Source organism: Canis lupus, chromosome 3 (genome assembly GCF_003254725.2).
Source record: "Canis lupus dingo isolate Sandy chromosome 3, ASM325472v2, whole genome shotgun sequence".
In the NCBI taxonomy this organism is placed as follows: Eukaryota; Metazoa; Chordata; class Mammalia; order Carnivora; family Canidae; genus Canis; species Canis lupus.
The window spans coordinates 40994153-41011922 of NC_064245.1; the positions used below are offsets into that span (position 1 = coordinate 40994153).

A 17770-nucleotide genomic window follows, 5' to 3' on the forward strand; every position below is an offset into this window, starting at 1 on the left:
AAACAAAGAACTAAAATCCACAGAAGGCCAGAGAGCAGGCTTACCAGTGTTGTAGGCGGTTGGCATGGCTGAGTACACGAGTCCCTGTGGAGGCAAGCTTGGGGTGGTCACAGACACGACTGGGGTAGCTAGAGGCTGAGTGGCTTGAGAACTGCTTATCCTCTGGGTATTCTGTGAGAGAGCAGGAAAAAAAAGTGTCATTATTTGAGTATTTATATTCAAACTTAGTATTTTAAAAATAACATTCAATTTAAAAGTGACATTTTTCACAGTTTTATGATGTGAATATCATTATTTCTTAAAGCAGTGATGATATGAAAAAAAACTTAAAAATACTAATGGGAACAACTAAATATTTAATTTCAAGGGATATAGTTTTACATTAATTATTCATTTCCCTTTCATAGTGTTTATTGATGTCAAAGATATATCCTTAAAACAGAAACTTGCACCATGGGTGGTAACACTTTTATGTGTTACCATAAATGAGGACTTGGTAGTACTACAAATACTGCCAGGCTGCCCCAAATCAAACATCTAGGTTTTAGAGACTTGAGGATAGCGAAAAGTCATGTGTATACCGGGAATGTAAGTCGTCCATGAGTTTAGGCATCAAAACTACCTATATCTACAGCATTCACATGTTAACATGCTGTTAAGTCTTGGCTTAACCAAAGTACAGTTTGCTTTCAGATTTCTTCCCTGGGATCCTGCAGTTGAAACACACACATACACACCCTATGTGCCCCACCCTCATACTTGCTCAGCCTCCCCCACTGTCAACACCACCTACCCAGTGACCTATTTCTTGGCAGCAGGTTCAGATATGCATCCCTGCACAGTCTCCCAACTCTTCTGAGAGGCTTTGTGCAGAGAGCTTGTGACTAACGTACTTTTTGTAGGACTGTGAATGGAGCAGTATTAAATGCTTGCTGACCGAGTCCATCTATACAGTAATGAATCTACACTGGGAATGAATTTTTAAAAATCATCTATTGAATGATCAAGTTAGCTTAAGATGTCTACTCCTCTACATGCCAGGGGATGACAGCAGTTTCTTACCACAGTGGCTTCAGGGGACGCTCCAAAACCAAGATCAGAGGAAGAGAACAGACTCCATGATCCATGAGATCAGCACCCAAGAAAGCCAAAGCAGAACTACTCCAGGGTTTTTACATATATAATTATTTTTTAATGAAGAAGTTACAGCCTGAAAACTGACATTTGGGGGCCTAACCCATATCACTAAGAGTACAATTCAGTGCCCTTGAGATTATAAAGAATCAGAGTATGATTCAGTTTTCTCTCTCACCACTTCCAAAGGATAATCAGATGAAGGCCTTGTGCTAGATTTAGATACTTGAATGTTGATCATCTGATAAGGATCCAAATCTCAGTTTATTTCTTTTTAGTTTGTATTTTTCACTCAATCTTAAGTTTTCTTTCTTTCTTTTCTTTTCTTTTCTTTTCTTTCTTTCTTCCTTTTCTCTTTCTTTCTTTCTTTCTTTCTTTCTTTCTTTCTTTCTTTCTTTCTTTCTTTCTTTCTTTTTAAGATTTTATTTTTATTTATTCGTGAGAGACACAGGCAGAGGGAGAAGCAGGCTCCATGCAGGGAGCCTGACGTGGGACTCAATCCCGGGTCCCAAGGATTAGGCCCTGGGCTGAAGGCAGCGCTAAACTGCTGAGCCACCCAGGCTGCCCAACAATCTTAAGTTTCTATTTTAAATAAGAAAGACCATTTGGAATGTGGTTATAGCACCTGGGTTTTGTCCCAAATCCAGTACTTCGTAAACAGGGGGGAAATCAGTTCACCTCTCTGAACCTCTGTCTGTACAGCAGGAAGATCGTGTATCTTATCTGTGCTGCCTGCCTTGGAGGATTCCTGTGAAGCTCTAGTGAGCCAAAAGATGAGAAGTGCTTTGGAAACTCAAGTACTACACAAACGTATGATAGTATCCTTAAATGATTATCCCAAGAAACGCTCTGGCCCAAGATATCTATGTAACTGATGAGATAAATGTATTTATTACTTCTCATCCATATGTATGCCCCTGGAGCTACCATAAAGTTGTTTTAGAACAGCAAGGCTTCTCAAGGAATCTCCATGGCCTAGCCCTTCCCAGAAGAATTTTTAGTGTAGGTTCCAAGGCACCTGTTCTTCCTCTCTTTAGGTCAGAGCCATCCAGGATTATATCTGAGAGTTCAAACCAATCTGAAAAACTTTCTAAATGCTAACAGATTGGGATTTTATTTTGGTGATCACAAAGCTTTGCATTAAAATTGATTAAGTTTCAGAGTTTGAATCAGCTTAAGTTTTAAAGAATATACATTGTTTTTTTTTTTTTTTTTAATTTTTATTTATTTATGATAGTCACAGAGAGAGAGAGAGAGGCAGAGACACAGGCAGAGGGAGAAGCAGGCTCCATGCACCGGGAGCCTGACGTGGGAATCGATCCCGGGTCTCCAGGATCGCGCCCTGGGCCAAAGGCAGGCGCCAAACCGCTGCGCCACCCAGGGATCCCAAGAATATACATTGTTGATGGTTTTTGGTTATGTATTTATTTCATAATTATAAATATTTTTGATGTCTTCATCTTGTAGTTTTCAAAGATTTAGAAACGTACCTTTGAGACTCTGAATGGGGGATGAACTTTAAGTGGGTGGAGGTCAATGTATGATAACTGAAAATACACTTTCAGCATCAAGTTAATAATTTTAATGAATTTTTGAGGTAGACCTATACTTTGGACTTATCTATTCTAAGATTTGGTCACTGGAACCCCAAGAGTCAGACAGTAGGCAAAAGAACATAGCATGACACAGTTTGGCCTGGCTCTATCCATGCCAGGATTTCATCTCCATGGCAATCTCCTGGGATTACCTCAAGAAGGGGTGGTTTTGTGTGTGTGTGTGCATGCGCACGTGCTCATGTAATAGTGAATGCCAATATATAGGTTCCATGCATCAAAGCTTCTAATCTCACTGGCATTGATTTTTCTGAGTAAGAGACTTGAGAGACCACTAGAGGGCAACATATTGCAAGAGAATTGAAAGGAAGCATTCATGACAACTTCCTAAGGGTAAGTAGTCTGAGACGAATTATTTTATCTTGAATTATAAACTTCCATTTTCTAATCATTACTGTATCAGTAAGTAAAGTATTTCCCCAGAAGAAAGTGTAAATCTGCATGATATAATCCAACACTGCAATTAATGGCAGACTAGTATATTTTAGTTTACTAAATAAAAAACCACATCTAAAACTGTGAGTGATCACAAAGTTAAAGAATGATCTCTTATTTTAAGGACAGAGCACAGACAACCTTATCTAAAAAGACACAAACTGTGCAAAACACACCAGCATGCATATATTTATATATAGCAATAAAATATAAACAAAACCAATAGATGCCTTCCCCCCATGCTCTCATGCAATCTGAACCCTTGTCCATGCTACGAACTAAACATTTTCAAGCTTTTCCCCCTTAGAGTCACTAGTTAGCAACTGACTTTGAATTTATGTGATCATTTCTGTGAATTTTGAGCTTTAGTTCCCAAAAAAGAGATTAAATCAAAGTTACTTTTAGTCAGATTTTTTTTCTAGAAGAAAAGCCAATAGAAATTATTTGTTTTAGAAAAAAGGTAATAGCTACTTTTAGCAACAGAGTTATGTCCTGATAGAAAAAAGTAAATTTATGTATGTTAAATTACAGACATTCCTTTTAGCAAACAGGGAACCCCCTTATGGTTCAGATCGTCTCATGCAGTATGAAATAATTCCAACTCTGAAAAAGGTGACCTCACCAAAAATGATGTAATCTTTTTGAAAGAAAGAGAAATAACACAAGACCATGTGTTACAATCTGAGGAACTTTGAGGGTGAAGTCATTTTCTAAAAATATATTAATAATTTGGGGAACTATATAAGGTATTTTGTATCTTGCCTTAAAAAAAATCTTTCATAAGTGTCTTGCAATCATTGACAGCTATTGTTTTTAAAAACTCTGTTCCAATGTTCCCTCCAACAAACAAAATGGGTCAAGATATACAATTATAAGTAGAAAAATAAGATGGACTCTTGTAGGGCCAGTAGATCAGTTCAGTTATTGAAAGTGCCTGGATAGTGTTTATTAACAGCAAGAAAAACTGTGTAACAAAGGGAACACTGGTTAGATAAATACATTTAATAGAATTAGTACTTTCTAGATCTTTTGCAACTCCCTTCAAGCAGAAACACACACTCACCAACTCCAATTCCTCTTCCTCCGACTGCACTCAGCATATGAGAGGGATACGAGAGTTACTAAGACTGTTGGTACTCAAAAATAAAATATTTCTTTAGAAAAACATGTCATTTGGACACTAGTGGTTGCCTGGAACCCTAAAGAGATGATTATATGCAACGAATACAAATATAAATTTTTTATAGTCTTGCCACGGGTAGTTGATTTCAGAAGATTCTTTAAATCCTCTCAGGTCAGGCTTTAAAGAAGCCCCTGTCCTAGCCTAGCCTAGTTCGCTCCTATGCTGGTCTCACCTGCACACCACCAGGCCCCTGCACCCATGTTTAAAAGGAGTTCCTAATCATACCCAGCTTATATCTGAAACCTTCAGAATACTTCATCCTCCCATCCCTAGCCCGCCTGGTCAAACACGTCCGTTATTTATCTCCTAGATGTGTGCTCTTCAGTCAGCAGGAATTATTTCCGACTGCAGCTAGCACAGTGTCATGAAACAAGAACTCAAATATTTATTAACAGTTTTAAATGATATAGCATTACTGGCAATCTATAGAAGGTGTTTTTATAAGCATCAATGATACAGGAAACCCCAATCTGAAAGCCAGTTTATCTGCACACAAACTATAAAATTGGGAGGCTGGTTATCTACTCTGAAAAACAATCACCTTGCCTACAATTGCTATTTCAAATGTGGGTAAAAGGCTCTTCAGTTGTTGAGTTCCAGAGACCTTCACAGGTCTCTACTAACAAGATACACATGGAAATACAATAGGTGCGTGCTGTGTAGTTTTCCCTTGAACCTGCAGGGACAAGGGTGTAAAATAGTTTATATGGCAAATTCTGACTCTTCTACAGAGATGCTTCATGATCTCTGAAACAAAGATCAGAGATAACCCTGACCAGCTGCTAAATGCCTAAATGCAGTTTTGTCCTTAAAGTCTTCAGTTTACTAATAATTCTTATCAATATATTTCTGACCCATAAATGAAACTTTCTGTAGTTTGTATTTCTGAAAGATAGTGGCAGATATTCCACATCCCATTCCTAAAGGGTGAGCCAAATGACTATCCTGAATGCCTAAATGGTTTTCTTTTGGGGTTGTTATACCTATATCAATTTTTAACTTTGTATCCTAAAAAAATTTTACCCTTAGAGAGCAGCTGCAAAGAGAGTATACTGTCACATACCACACTCCAGCACCACTCCACCAGTTGTACATCCCCAAAAAAACATGATACAATTGTCAAAACTAACAAAGTAACAGCAGTACCTAAAACTATAGGGGATCTCACTTAGCTTTCACCAGTCTTTGACCAACGTCCTTTTTCTGCTACAGGACCAGATCCTGTGTCCTACATGCTCTTACGTGTCATGTACCCTTCGTCTCTTCTAGTCTGTGACAGTTCCCTCCATCTTTCCTCATTTTTCATGACATTAATAACTTTGAAGAGTACTGGTTGGATATCTTATCCAATGTCCCATAATTTTTTTTAAAGATTTTATTTATTTATTCGAGAGAGAGAGAGTCCACGCACAAGCAGGGGGAGGGGGAGAAGCAGATTCCCTGCTGAGCAGGAGCCTGATGCAGGGCTCTGTCTCAGGACCCTGGGATCATGACCCAAGCGGAAGGCAGATGCTTAATCAACTGAGCCACCCAGGAATCTGCCATAATTTGGGTCTTCTATTTTCTCAGTTAGATATGCAATGATTTCCTACAATTTTTTTTTTGTTTTCTCTATTTAGAGTTGAACGTTTCCAAAGTTATTGTGAGCTCCTTCCTCATCCTCTTCCATATCATCATGTCACAGACTTGAGATACAGTTACATTCACGTGTCACGGTCTATATTCTATCTTCAGTTCCTCTTGAATCCTCGTCGATTTTTAATTGCATATAGTAAAAACTAATCTTGGTATTGTACAGTCTTATGGGTTTTTAACAAAAGCACAGACTCGTATGTACATCCAAAAACACAGGATCACAGAACAGTTCCATCACCACAAAAATTCACCTCAAATTCCCTTTGTAGTCAACTCTTCTCTCCATCCCTGGCAAGCACTGATCTGTTTTGCGTTTTCCAGAATGAAATATAAATGGAATCGCATGCTATGTAGTCTTTTAGATCCAGTTTCTTTCACTTAGCAAAATTCATTTAAGATTCATCTGTACTGCTGTGAATAAATGGCTCATCCCTTTTTATTGCTGAGCAGTATTCCTTTGTCTGGATGTACCACAGTGTGTATATCGATTCATTCATCTGTTGGAAGGACATCTAGGATGCTCTCAGTTTTTGGCAACCATGAAAAAATACAGATTTCTGTATAAGCACAGTTTTAAATTCATTTGGGTAAATTCTTTAGGAGAGGTTGTATAACAAGTATATATTTAACTTTGTAAGAAGCTGATGATCTGTTTTCCAAAGTGGTATATGATTTTGCTTTCCAAGCATGAATATATGAGAGTTCTTATTGCTCTGCATCCTTGTCAGAACTTGGCATTTTAGTATCTTGGGGTTTTGTTTTGTTTGTAAAGTAGGCCAACACAGGGCTTGAACTCACTACTCTGAGATCAAGACCTGAGCTGAGATCAAGAGTCTGAAGCTTAACCAACTGAGCCACCCAGGCGCCCCTGGTTGAGTACAGCTGACACATAATGTTATATCAGTTTCAGGTGTGCAACACAGCAATTCAACAACTCTATACATTATGCTATGCTCACAAGTGTAGCTACCATCTGTCACCACATAAGGCTATCACAACACCACTGATTTTATTTTTTAAATCTTAGCCATTCTAACAGATATATCGTTGTATCATCCTGGATGCAAGTCCTTTCCCGGATGGATATGTGATTTGCAAGCAGTCCCGATCTGTAGGTTGTCTTTTTATTCTTTGGATAAGGACCTTTCACGGAGTAAAACTTTTTTGACAGTGAAACTATTCTGATAAGCATCAATGTATCAAAATTTTCTCTATCAATCATGTTTTTGATGTATTGTTTTTCCCAATGTTTTCTTCTAAAAGTTTCAGAGTTTTTGTATTTTATGTTTGAGTCTATAATTTTTGTAGGAGTTATATTTTGACATTTTATTTTTGCATATGGATGTTGAATTGCTTTACTGCATTTGTCAATAAACAACTGAATATATTTGTGTTGGTCTATTTTCTGGGCTCTCCATTTTGTCCATTGATCTATGTGCCCATCTTTTTGCCAGTACCTCTTTCATTCTTGATACTGATAACCTATGCCTTCTCTTTTAATTTGGTCAGCAGGGCTAGAAGTTTAGCAATCAAAACACTAGGCTGTGGTTTGATTGCTTTTCTCTGTTTTTCTGTTTTAAATTTCATTAATTTCTGCTCTTTCTTTTCTTCTGGTTACTCTGGGTTAAGTTTGCTCTTCTCTCTTGAGTTTAAGTAAAAGCTTAATGATTTGTTACCTTTCTCTTTTCTAGTATAAACATCTAATGCTGTAAGTTTCCTTCCCAATACTACTTTTGCTGGTCCCCCATATTTTGACAGGTTTTTTTTTTGACGGAATATATATGTATATATTAATTATAATTTCTCCTGAGATTTCCTCTTTGACTTGTGGGTTATTTAAAAGTGTGTTAATTTTTCAATATATAAAGATTTTTCCTTTCTGTTATGGATTTCATTATGATCAGAGAATATACAATCTGCAGGATTTCAATTCTTTGAAATTTGTTGAGGGTTACTTTGTGACACAGGAAAGTGCTATCTTGGTGAATGTTCCAAGGGCTCTTAAGAAAAATGTTATGTTCTGCTGCTGTGAGATGTTCTAGAAACGTCTCTTAGGTCGAGCTGGTTGAGTATTGCTCAGGTTGTCTAGATCCTTACAGATTTTTCTGCCTACTTGTTCTGTCAATTACTGAGAAAAGAGTGTTTTAAGTTTCCAACTACGGTTGTGGATTTTCTATTTTACCTTTTAGTTCCATCGGTTTTTGGTGTATAAGTTTTGAAGGTCTGCTGTTAGGTGTGTATACATTAAAGATACTTATTTCTTGGGAAATGGACTGTGTGAAGTCCTTCTTTATCCTTGATGAAACTCCTCACTGTGAAGTCTACACTGTTTGAAATTAATATAGCTACAATAGTCTTCTTGTGGTTAATGTTTGCACTATATGTTTTCTGTATCTGTAAACCTATGCCTTTATATTTAAACTAGGGTTTCTGTATAGTATGATCTTCCTTTTCTTAATCTGACATTTTGTCTTTTAACTGTCTTAAAAGATCACATTCAGAGTGATTACTTGTATGGTTGGATTAAAATCTACAATCTTGCTAGCTATATTTATTTGTACCATCTGTTTTTATTTTTTCTCTTATATCTTGGGCTTTTTGAGCATTTTTTATAATTACATTTTATCTCCTCTACTGACTTTATACCTCTCTTTTTAAATTGTTTTCGGTAGTTGCACTAGGTTTCATAACATACTCATAACATAAGGTTAGAGTTCACCTTCAAATAGATATCACATTAGGTGTAGAGTAAGGACTTACAACACTGTATTTATAATTTGCCTGCCTTTTATTGTCATATTTTATTTTTACATGTGCTATAAGCACAAAATTCTTCCCACTATTTTTGCTTTAGAAAGCCAGCAATCTTTTAGAGCAATTAAGAAGAGAAAGATGCTCAGATTCTGGTTTCTAATACCTTTCCCAATAAAAAGGAACCACAGTTCCTTAGAGAAATGACTGATTCTAGGACTAGGGCAGAAAATATGTAAGATGAGTCTAGGGCATTTCGTAGTAACTGAAAAATTTAAAAATAACCTCCGCCAATTACTCCTCCCAAAAAAACCCCCAGAAAGATGACGTGCATGCAAGAGGCACAGGAACCAACTGAATAGTCCTCAATGGCTAACGCCGGAATATGAGCAGTAGAATAAAATAGTATTGATAGAATTATATATTAACAGAATTTAGTATTATAACCCCAAATATAAATGTCCATAACTCTGTATTAATATATTAGATAAATGAAAGCAAACAGGTTTCTTTACCTTTGCTGAAGAACTCCAAATAATTTATATAGATATTCTGCCCTCAAGGAGGGATAACCTAACTCCCGACTCCTTAAGTATGGACCTTGCAGAGGGACTTCTTTCCAAAGAGGACAGTATAGAAAGGAAGAAGCATAACTTTGCAGCAGAGAAACCCATGGAACACTACATCAGCAAGGTAACCAAGGTTAACATCAGTAATAATTACTCATAACAACAGTATCTATCTTTTGTGTGGTGTGATAAAACTGGTAATTTGCTTCTGTGGCCTTCCTTCCTAAAACCCATAACTCCAGTCTAATCATGAGAAAAACATGAGAATAAAATCCCAATTCAGTAATATTATACAAAACACCTGACCAGTACTTCTCAAAACTGTCTAGATGATTAAAGCAAGTAAAGTCTCAGAAACTATCACAGCCAAGAGAAGGAGTCTGAGGAGACATGGCTACTAATTGTAATGCTGTCCTAGATGGGATCCCAGAACAGAACAAGACATGTGGTTACAAATGAAAGAAATCTGAATAAAGTATGGACTTCTGTGAATAATGATGTATCAGTACTGACCCGTTAGTTCTAAGTTATGTACCATACTAATGTGAGATGTTAATAATCCGAGAAACTGGTGTGAAGCATTAGCAGAACTTTCTGATAATATATTTGTAATCTTTGTATAAATATAAAATTGTTCTAAAATAGAAGGCTTCTAAAAGGTAGGGGGGAAACGAATTGTGCTTTATTTTCATTTATTTCATTTCGATTGTTTGTATAGATCCAAGTTTTTGCTGGCATCATAGCCCTTCTGCCAAATGATTTCCCCTAGTGTTTCTTGCAGAACAGGTCTTCCAGCAATAAACTCTCAAGATTTTTTGCTTGAGAAAGTTTTATTTCTCTGTCATTTCTGAAAGACATTTTTGCTGGATATAGAATTCTAGGTTGAGAAGTTTTTTTGTTTGTCTGTTTTGAATTCCAGCACTTTGTTACTCCATTGTTTGTAGCTTGCACAGTTTCTAGAGAGAAGTATAGTATAAATTCGTATCTTTCTTCTTTTTTTTCTCTGGCTGCCTTTAAGATTTTTACTTGTCTTTTGCTTTTAGCAGTCTGAATGTGTATTTATCCTACTTCTGTTATTTCTTCAAGTATTTGTCCTGCTCCTTCTCTCCTCTTTTTGGAATTCCAATGACAAATATGTTAAACCACCTGATAAAAGTCCACAGCTCTTGGAAACTTTGTTCTGCTTTTTTTTTTTTTTTTTTTGTTCTGCTTTTTATTTTCACTCTTCTTTCTCTTCATATTACAGTTTGGGTAACTCTACTGACCTATAGACCAAGAGGTCTTTCCTATTGCTAGGTCTTTAGTGCATGGTATGAGTTAAATTAGGAACTGCAGCTTCACTGCTGCAATCAATGGTCACCCTGAGTGCATCTACCATGGGCCTCAAATCCCTCCAGGAGGAAACAAGTGCTAGTTTGCCAGAGGTTGTTTGCTTTTTCCCCAGTGACTGCTCCACTGTCAGTCTGAAGCCTTCCCCTCTTGATGCTGTGCCCAGAGCTGTGGCTCCTTGGTCACCCTGTCATGCTTCTGGCATTGTTCCTGCTTTTCCACCATGGCTTTAGATATTTTTCCTTTTCCATTTCTTGAGATACAATGGGAGATCACCAATGCCCTAATGGTGACAGTTTTTGTTGTTCATCTCCTTACAGATTGAGGCTTCTAGTCCACAAGAGAGAAAGGGGAGAAGGGTCCAGGGAGAATGTTTTGTCCCTACTGTAGTGGGTGCTCTTCCCCTTTCCCAGCCATATACCACAGCAGAGACTTTTTCAGGACATTCCCTATCTCTTCTGTGAGCACCCAGTGGGGTTTGTGGAGAAAAAGCCTATAAAAGAACTGACTCCCGCTATGCTCCTGCCAGTGAACAGCTGGCCTCTGGCAATTCATCCATCATCTGAGCTTAACTCTTATTACCTGGGTCTTACTAGATAAGCTAGTGCTTGAACGTGTCCTCTGCCTGCAGTATGTGTCTCTCCCCTAGAGTCTGGGCCACTTGAATGCCATGAAATCTCAGCACTATAATCTACTCAAAGAGAACTGTGAACTCATCATTTATTCAACTCGTTTTCATTGTAAGGCTGGGGGCAACACAGTTTCCAGCTTTCTACTCCAAATGAAAAAGTACTTGTTTGTTTCTTGACTTAAAAAGTTTTGGTCCTGGCTCTCTTTTATATTACCTTGGATAAGTATTAACTTCTCCTTCAGTTTCCTCATCTCTACCTAGCCAAGGTTATAGTATAATTGACAATCAAATGCGACGATGCATATGAAGATGTTTGGGAATCTATAAAGCATTACACATACGAAGATTATCTAAAGCCTGATAACATCAACTTTCATTTAGGCAAAAAATCAAATAGTGGGTTTAGCAGCTGCACTGTAGAGAGAACACCTGGCATATCACATTGCATGTTAGTCAAGCTATGTGATACTAGGAATGGTTTTAAAACTTGCATACATAATCTAAGTTTTTTCTGTAAGAAGCTCAAGGGATAAACATATTCTCTTCTTCATAAACACAGGATTCAAAAGCCTATGAAGCTGCAATTATGAATACACTGCCAAGGAATTTGGGGGAAGACCTATATTCTTTATAGAATTAAATGGGAAGGTTACTGGAGAAGGAATAAACAAAGGAAAATGATTTGGAGAATAACTCATTCAGGTTTTGATGCGTTGTTCCCTATTCTACAATGGTTTTTTTTGGTATGCAGAATTTTCTAACGACTAATATAGCGTTTCTTCTACAGAAAAGCATATGTAATCGATTACCGAAAGTATGCAAAGTAGAGACAGAAAAATATTTAAGTCAGGTTTAATTTATCAATTTGGTGATGGAATTTCTGAGCTAAGATCCCAGCCTGATAAAATTAAGCCTAACAACCTCTCCTCTTTTAGCTTTAATTTTAAATAACCACTAAGCATATTAACATCCTGTTTCTCCATAATCAGATTTCTGTGTATTTAAAATGGATCTGTCTCTTCAAATGCTGACTTCAAATAGAAATACTCATTAAGAAAGGGTCTAGATTCTATGGAAGTACAGAAAATTCCAAAGAAAAATACAGACTGGCTGTATTTTAAAGAATGAAAATGAAGAAAAATTTAACATACCAGTGGAGGCATCATGCCCTTGCTTGTAGGAGGGATGACAACTCGAAGATCTGGTTTTCGACTATTCATTCCAAGATTGCCACCACCTGGAGGAGGGGGAGACTTTGTAGGCATAACTTTGCCTAAACTATTTGCACCAGTAGTTCCAATCAAATTTGGAGAAGCTCTTGAGTTTACAAATCCATTCCCTGGAAAAAGGAAGTATCATTCATTAACATGAAAACAGTCATTAAAACACTTTGGTACAAATATGAAACAAGTTTTCCCTAGTCCTAGTTTCAAGTAAATTTTGTAACAAAACTCAGTAGCTAACCATGTATCTTTAGGAATATTTTTTTTAAAAAGCAAAAATATCAACCCAATCTGAAATACACATAAAACTTAAGACTTATGCCACTACTTTCCAGTCTTACTGCTTGGAGCTACTGAGAGATACTTAAGACACAAGATCCAGGGCATCTCCTACTGGGGACCGAGATAATGGCGATATTATAAGAAACTGCCTGAGATTGGCCTATTCCTTCATTCCTGTGGCAACAGAGGCAACCCTCCTAGTCTGGGCCTGAAGGAGCTACCAGGGCAACTCCTTTACTGCAGCCTCTTCAGCACTCAGCTCTAATGCTTCATTTTCACCAAGTATTTCTTCCTTATTGCTCTACCTTTACCCACACTGTTTCTTTGGCTGCCAGTAAGGTCTTCATTAAGTATTTGTGGTCTGACTTTAATCATCTTAATTCCTGTTTTCAACTTTCTCTAAAAGAACAGTCTATAGGTTGTCGTGTATATTCTATAGCTGCAGTACTTCTGGGCGTCAGCTGGGCTAGGAGATCACCCCTATTTTCATGGATGCTGCCGTCCTTCTAGTCCTCCTCAGGTGTAGCAGTCATGTGGTTTGAGTGAGCGGACTCCACTTCAATTTATGACTGATGACAAACCCAAGCCAATCGGTACAGGCATTCTCCCTTCCCACATTGGACACAGGAATGTCCAATCGGATCCTAAGTAAAGCAGCTGTTACATGATGGTGAGGGAGGCTCTTGCATTCCTCCAAATACAACTGAGGAAGCATTTGATTCTCGACCATTTTGAGACTCAGAAGAAAGCCAGAATGAGGAAAAAGCTGACAGGGAAAGGAGAAATGCACCCTGAAAAGACTGTATGCCAAGAAGTAAAATGATGTGTCTCAAAGAATTGCAATGAGTTACTGACAAAAAACAATTATGTACTACATATTTTTCACTTTAAGAGCATTTGTACTGGGGTATCACAACATTTTAAATCTATGGAAGCTTCTTAAATGGAACAGAAATATTATTTAAAACAATCTGTATAGTAGTTGGTGGCTTATAAAACGCTTTTAGGAACAGTATTATAATGAATAGAGGCAACTGATCAATAGGAGAATCCTAAAATTTAAAAAATAGAACTAGAAAGAGAGGGATTAAGTACTTGAAGATAATCAGCTGAAGAAAATGGCTGCTTCAATATATCTGCTTCTAATATAGAGTTTGAAAAACATGTTATTTGGGTATATTATTTACATGAATAATTAAAAATGGATGTTTGACAATGTGATCTAATCAACTTTATGGATTCTAACCAGTATATTTCCAAAGGACAAAGCAAACAGTGGTGAGGTGTGACAATCAGGAACTGGCCTGCAACTCTTTGGTAGCTGCCGAACTGTCAGGATTCCACATAATCAGTTTTCCTCTTGCCCAACCTCACCTGACCCAACTCCTCCTGTTTTCTCTGAAATTTTTACCAAATGACCTACCAGTTTTAATTCATTTATGTGATTTAATTTTTTTTATGTGATTTAATTTTTGATGTGAGGACTGGTATTTCAGTTAACATTATGAGGCTATTTCCTGCATTCTGCTTCCATTATCTTGAAGCAGTATGTATTAAATCTGGGTTGAATCTCCTTTCCACACCTCAGAGAGCAATTCCTGCATTCTGTTAAGCTTCAGAAAGCAGTGCTTTTAAACAATCTCTTCACCAGGCCATCCCCTGTGGAGTAGAGCTCATCCACGCGTTGGGCAGGGGGAACTGCTAAGGCAAGTCATCTGAATATAAAATGCATATCAAATAATTTTTCAAAGATAGACTTAATAGAAACCAAAAAAAATGTTGGATTAACACTAATAAGTACAGATTAATATTTCTCTTATAAGGCACAAACATATGTTTGTAATTTCTTTGATTACATTTAGAAGATTTTTATTTACTTCATTTATACTCCAATCTGAAGGGTAAGGCAGTATTTCTTCTCAAGTACATTACATGATGATGCAAAGTTGATGCAGAAGAATGCCATTATCAAGAAGCTCTAATACTCCTTTCCCATGTGGAGTCTAGGATGCTTTTCAGCTACATAGAATACCATAGTAACCCAGAGTGAAGGGAATCTAAAAGCATGGTATTTTTTAGTGTGAAGTTGGGAGTCTGCAGCAGGTAATTATTACAGGATGCTGTAACTGTCTGGTGACTTGCCAGGCTGAAAGAGGATAACCTTATATGCACTATTTGTTATATTGTGGAGTGTAGTGATATACTATCTAATATACATACTTCTTACCTCCCATTCACTTTTTTTTTTAAAGATTTATTTATTTATTCATTCAGAGAAAGCGAGAGAGAGGCAGAGACACAGGCAGAGGGAGAAGCAGGCTCCATGCAGGAAGCCCGACGTGGGACTTGATCCCGGGTCTCCAGGATCACACCCCGGGCTGCAGGCGGCGCTAAACCACTGCGCCACCAGGGCTGCCCCCTCCCATTCATTTTTTATGACAGAAATATACTTTCAGTATCTCATCTTGCCATAGCCTACACATTTAAGAATTAAGTACTAACTGTAAATGAATAAACCCAATGTGATTATTATTAAAATGTATTTTCAGGTTTTAAGGTAAATTATGCCCTGACACAAACATGATAAAAATGCCCTTGAGCAAACTGCATACTGATGCATCCGGAAACCTAACAAAGGTAATCTCACTTATGGTCCTACAACTCTAAGGCAGATCATTCAATTTTATCAGTCTGGCTCATATTTCAGAATATTCTATCACCTGGAATAATGTATTCAAGTGGCTAGAAAGCTCTCCATGTCCTTAATACTACTCTTTTAGGGCTAAATTGTAGACAATGATGTCACTAATGTTTTATTACTATGCATCTTATTCAAAAGTTGAACTGACATGCAAAGGATTTTGAAAATCTCAAAGGATTCTGAAAAATCCGTCCAAAGCAAGGTTCAAGAATTGATTTTGTTATATTTGACAAGTTTTCATAAAATGTGACAAACTTTCAGCTGATTATTCAATATATTTAAAAAGTACATTTTAAAAGTCTGAACAATTATCTTTTGTGTATGAAATCAATGAGTTTCTAATGAAAAAAACCATGGTTTTTAAAATTATAGCTGATACATTTACTTGATTCAGTGGAAATTCTTGTATGACAGACAACATGGGTTCTGCATGTGTTATAATCCACAGCAGACAATGCTCATGAAATCCTATGCATCTCTTCCTGAGTAATGTATTCACCCTCTCAATCTATACCGTGTGCACAGCCCCAAAGAGTTTCTCCTCCTTCAGAAACTCCATGCACCCCCCTGGCTTTAACCATTGCCTCAATATGAGTCTTAAATCTGTGTCTCTCCTAATTTCTAGTCCACATGCAACCATCTCATCTGGTGTCTTTTCCCCACAGATACACCCGTCATCTCAAACAACCTGTTTTATTTTTTTTATTTTTTAAAAAATATTTTATTTATTTATTCATGAGACACACAGAGACAGAGAGAGAGGCAGAGACACAGGCAGAGGGAGAAGCAGGCTCCATTCAGGGAGCCTGACATGAGACCGATCCTGGGTCCCCAGGATCACACTCCGGGCTACAGGCAGTGCTAAACCGCTGCGCCACTGGGTCTGCCCCTCAAACAACCTGTTTTACACCCCTGCCACCCCTGTCACTCCCATCCGACTTCCATAGAGCTCTAGCTTTGTTACTTTATAATGTTTTTCATTTCTTCTATCTCTCTTTAGCTGATACTGCCTCTGCTACAATGCAAGCCCTTATATATTACTTTCACTCACCCCTAGACAATTTTAAGAGCTTCTTGAGTCCTTCTATTTCTAGTCCAGTGTATGTTATTCTTTCTCAGCATGTTTTTAAAAAGTGAAGTTGCTGGATATTGGAAACTTTATTTTATGCTTGATCTTTAAACACAGGCCCAAAGTTAAAAGGAGTTCCCAAAGTCATCTGAACTACAGTATTATCTAAGTATTAAATGTCAACTTTCAACAGAGAAATTTATCTAATATGCCTTATCAGATTGCCACTATGGAAGATGTATACAACTTACAGCATGTATAAAACTGGCAGGTTTTACTTGGACAATGACAGATTGAAAATAGTCATGTTTCAAGGAAACAAAAAATGACCATGTTTCAAGGAAAAACAAATGAATGCTCTAATTTACTAAAATAAAAATGTTATGCCTGTGGAAGTACCGTATCAGTATAGAAAGTTTAAGAACTAGAAAAAGAGAGGGAAAACTATTTCCACCATCCCAACAGAACTATGGATAAATCAGTTTGCGTTTCCCCTCCTTTTTATTTTCCATATGCATATTTTTTGCATACTTTCAAATCATAACTAAAAAGGAATTCAGTTGAAAATTTTTGTTTGCATAATTTTCATACTGTTGAATAGGTTTCTTCCTATTATTCACTACTATAAATAAAGCTGCAGTGAACCTTTGCATATTCTAGTTTTTTAGGAGAGATACTCAGGAATGAGATTGGTGGGCTCAGAGGCACAAACATTTTTATGACTACTGAAACATCTTGCCAAAATCTTTTCAGAAAGATTGTTCCTAATATACAATGCCATAAGCATACAGAAGATTATCAGTTTCCTCACACCTTTATCGGCTCTCCATGACACAACAGAAAGTGGTAATAGTTGCCAATTAGTGAGCTGTGGGTTTTTTTGCCATTAAAAAAAAAAAAAAAATCTCCTGGTACACCCTTTCACTTTTTAAAATATTTGTTGGTTTCTTTTTTGAAGTGTACACTTGGTACATTAAAAACCCATCTACTTATTAAATATTCCTCTACCTATGGCTTGTATTTTATCTTACATTTCCTGTAAAGAATGAGAAAATCTTTTATCTTTTATAAGACGACTGGGGAAAAGTGGTTGCAAACTCAGCAGCTTTAGCAGCTAAATGTGGAGGACCCAGAGCTTTTTAGCTTTCTACTCTGCCATCCTAGGCTTTTGTCAGCCAGTCTTCTTATACGGTCTTGTTTCATGATGTCAAGATG

At 37.1% G+C, this 17770-nt stretch overlaps 1 protein-coding gene across 38 annotated transcripts in view; it reads right to left on the minus strand.

The window, feature by feature from the left end:
* Positions 1-17770, minus strand: part of MEF2A (myocyte enhancer factor 2A) — a 189413-nt gene that overhangs the window by 32427 nt on the left and 139216 nt on the right. For 24 of the 38 annotated variants that reach the window (XR_007409794.1, XR_007409793.1, XM_035714759.2 and 21 more), the window contains 3 exons: positions 12432-12619; positions 4246-4269; positions 45-171 (listed from right to left, as the gene is read on the minus strand). Coding sequence is in view for 36 of the 38 variants with exons in the window: in XM_035714759.2 (XP_035570652.1) it covers positions 45-171; positions 4246-4269; positions 12432-12619 (339 nt within the window). In the remaining 2 variants the exon portion in view is untranslated. The remainder of the gene's footprint in view (positions 1-44; positions 172-4245; positions 4270-12431; positions 12620-17770) is intronic. The other 14 variants (XM_035714758.2, XM_035714761.2, XM_035714762.2 and 11 more) reach the window with 3 other exon arrangements.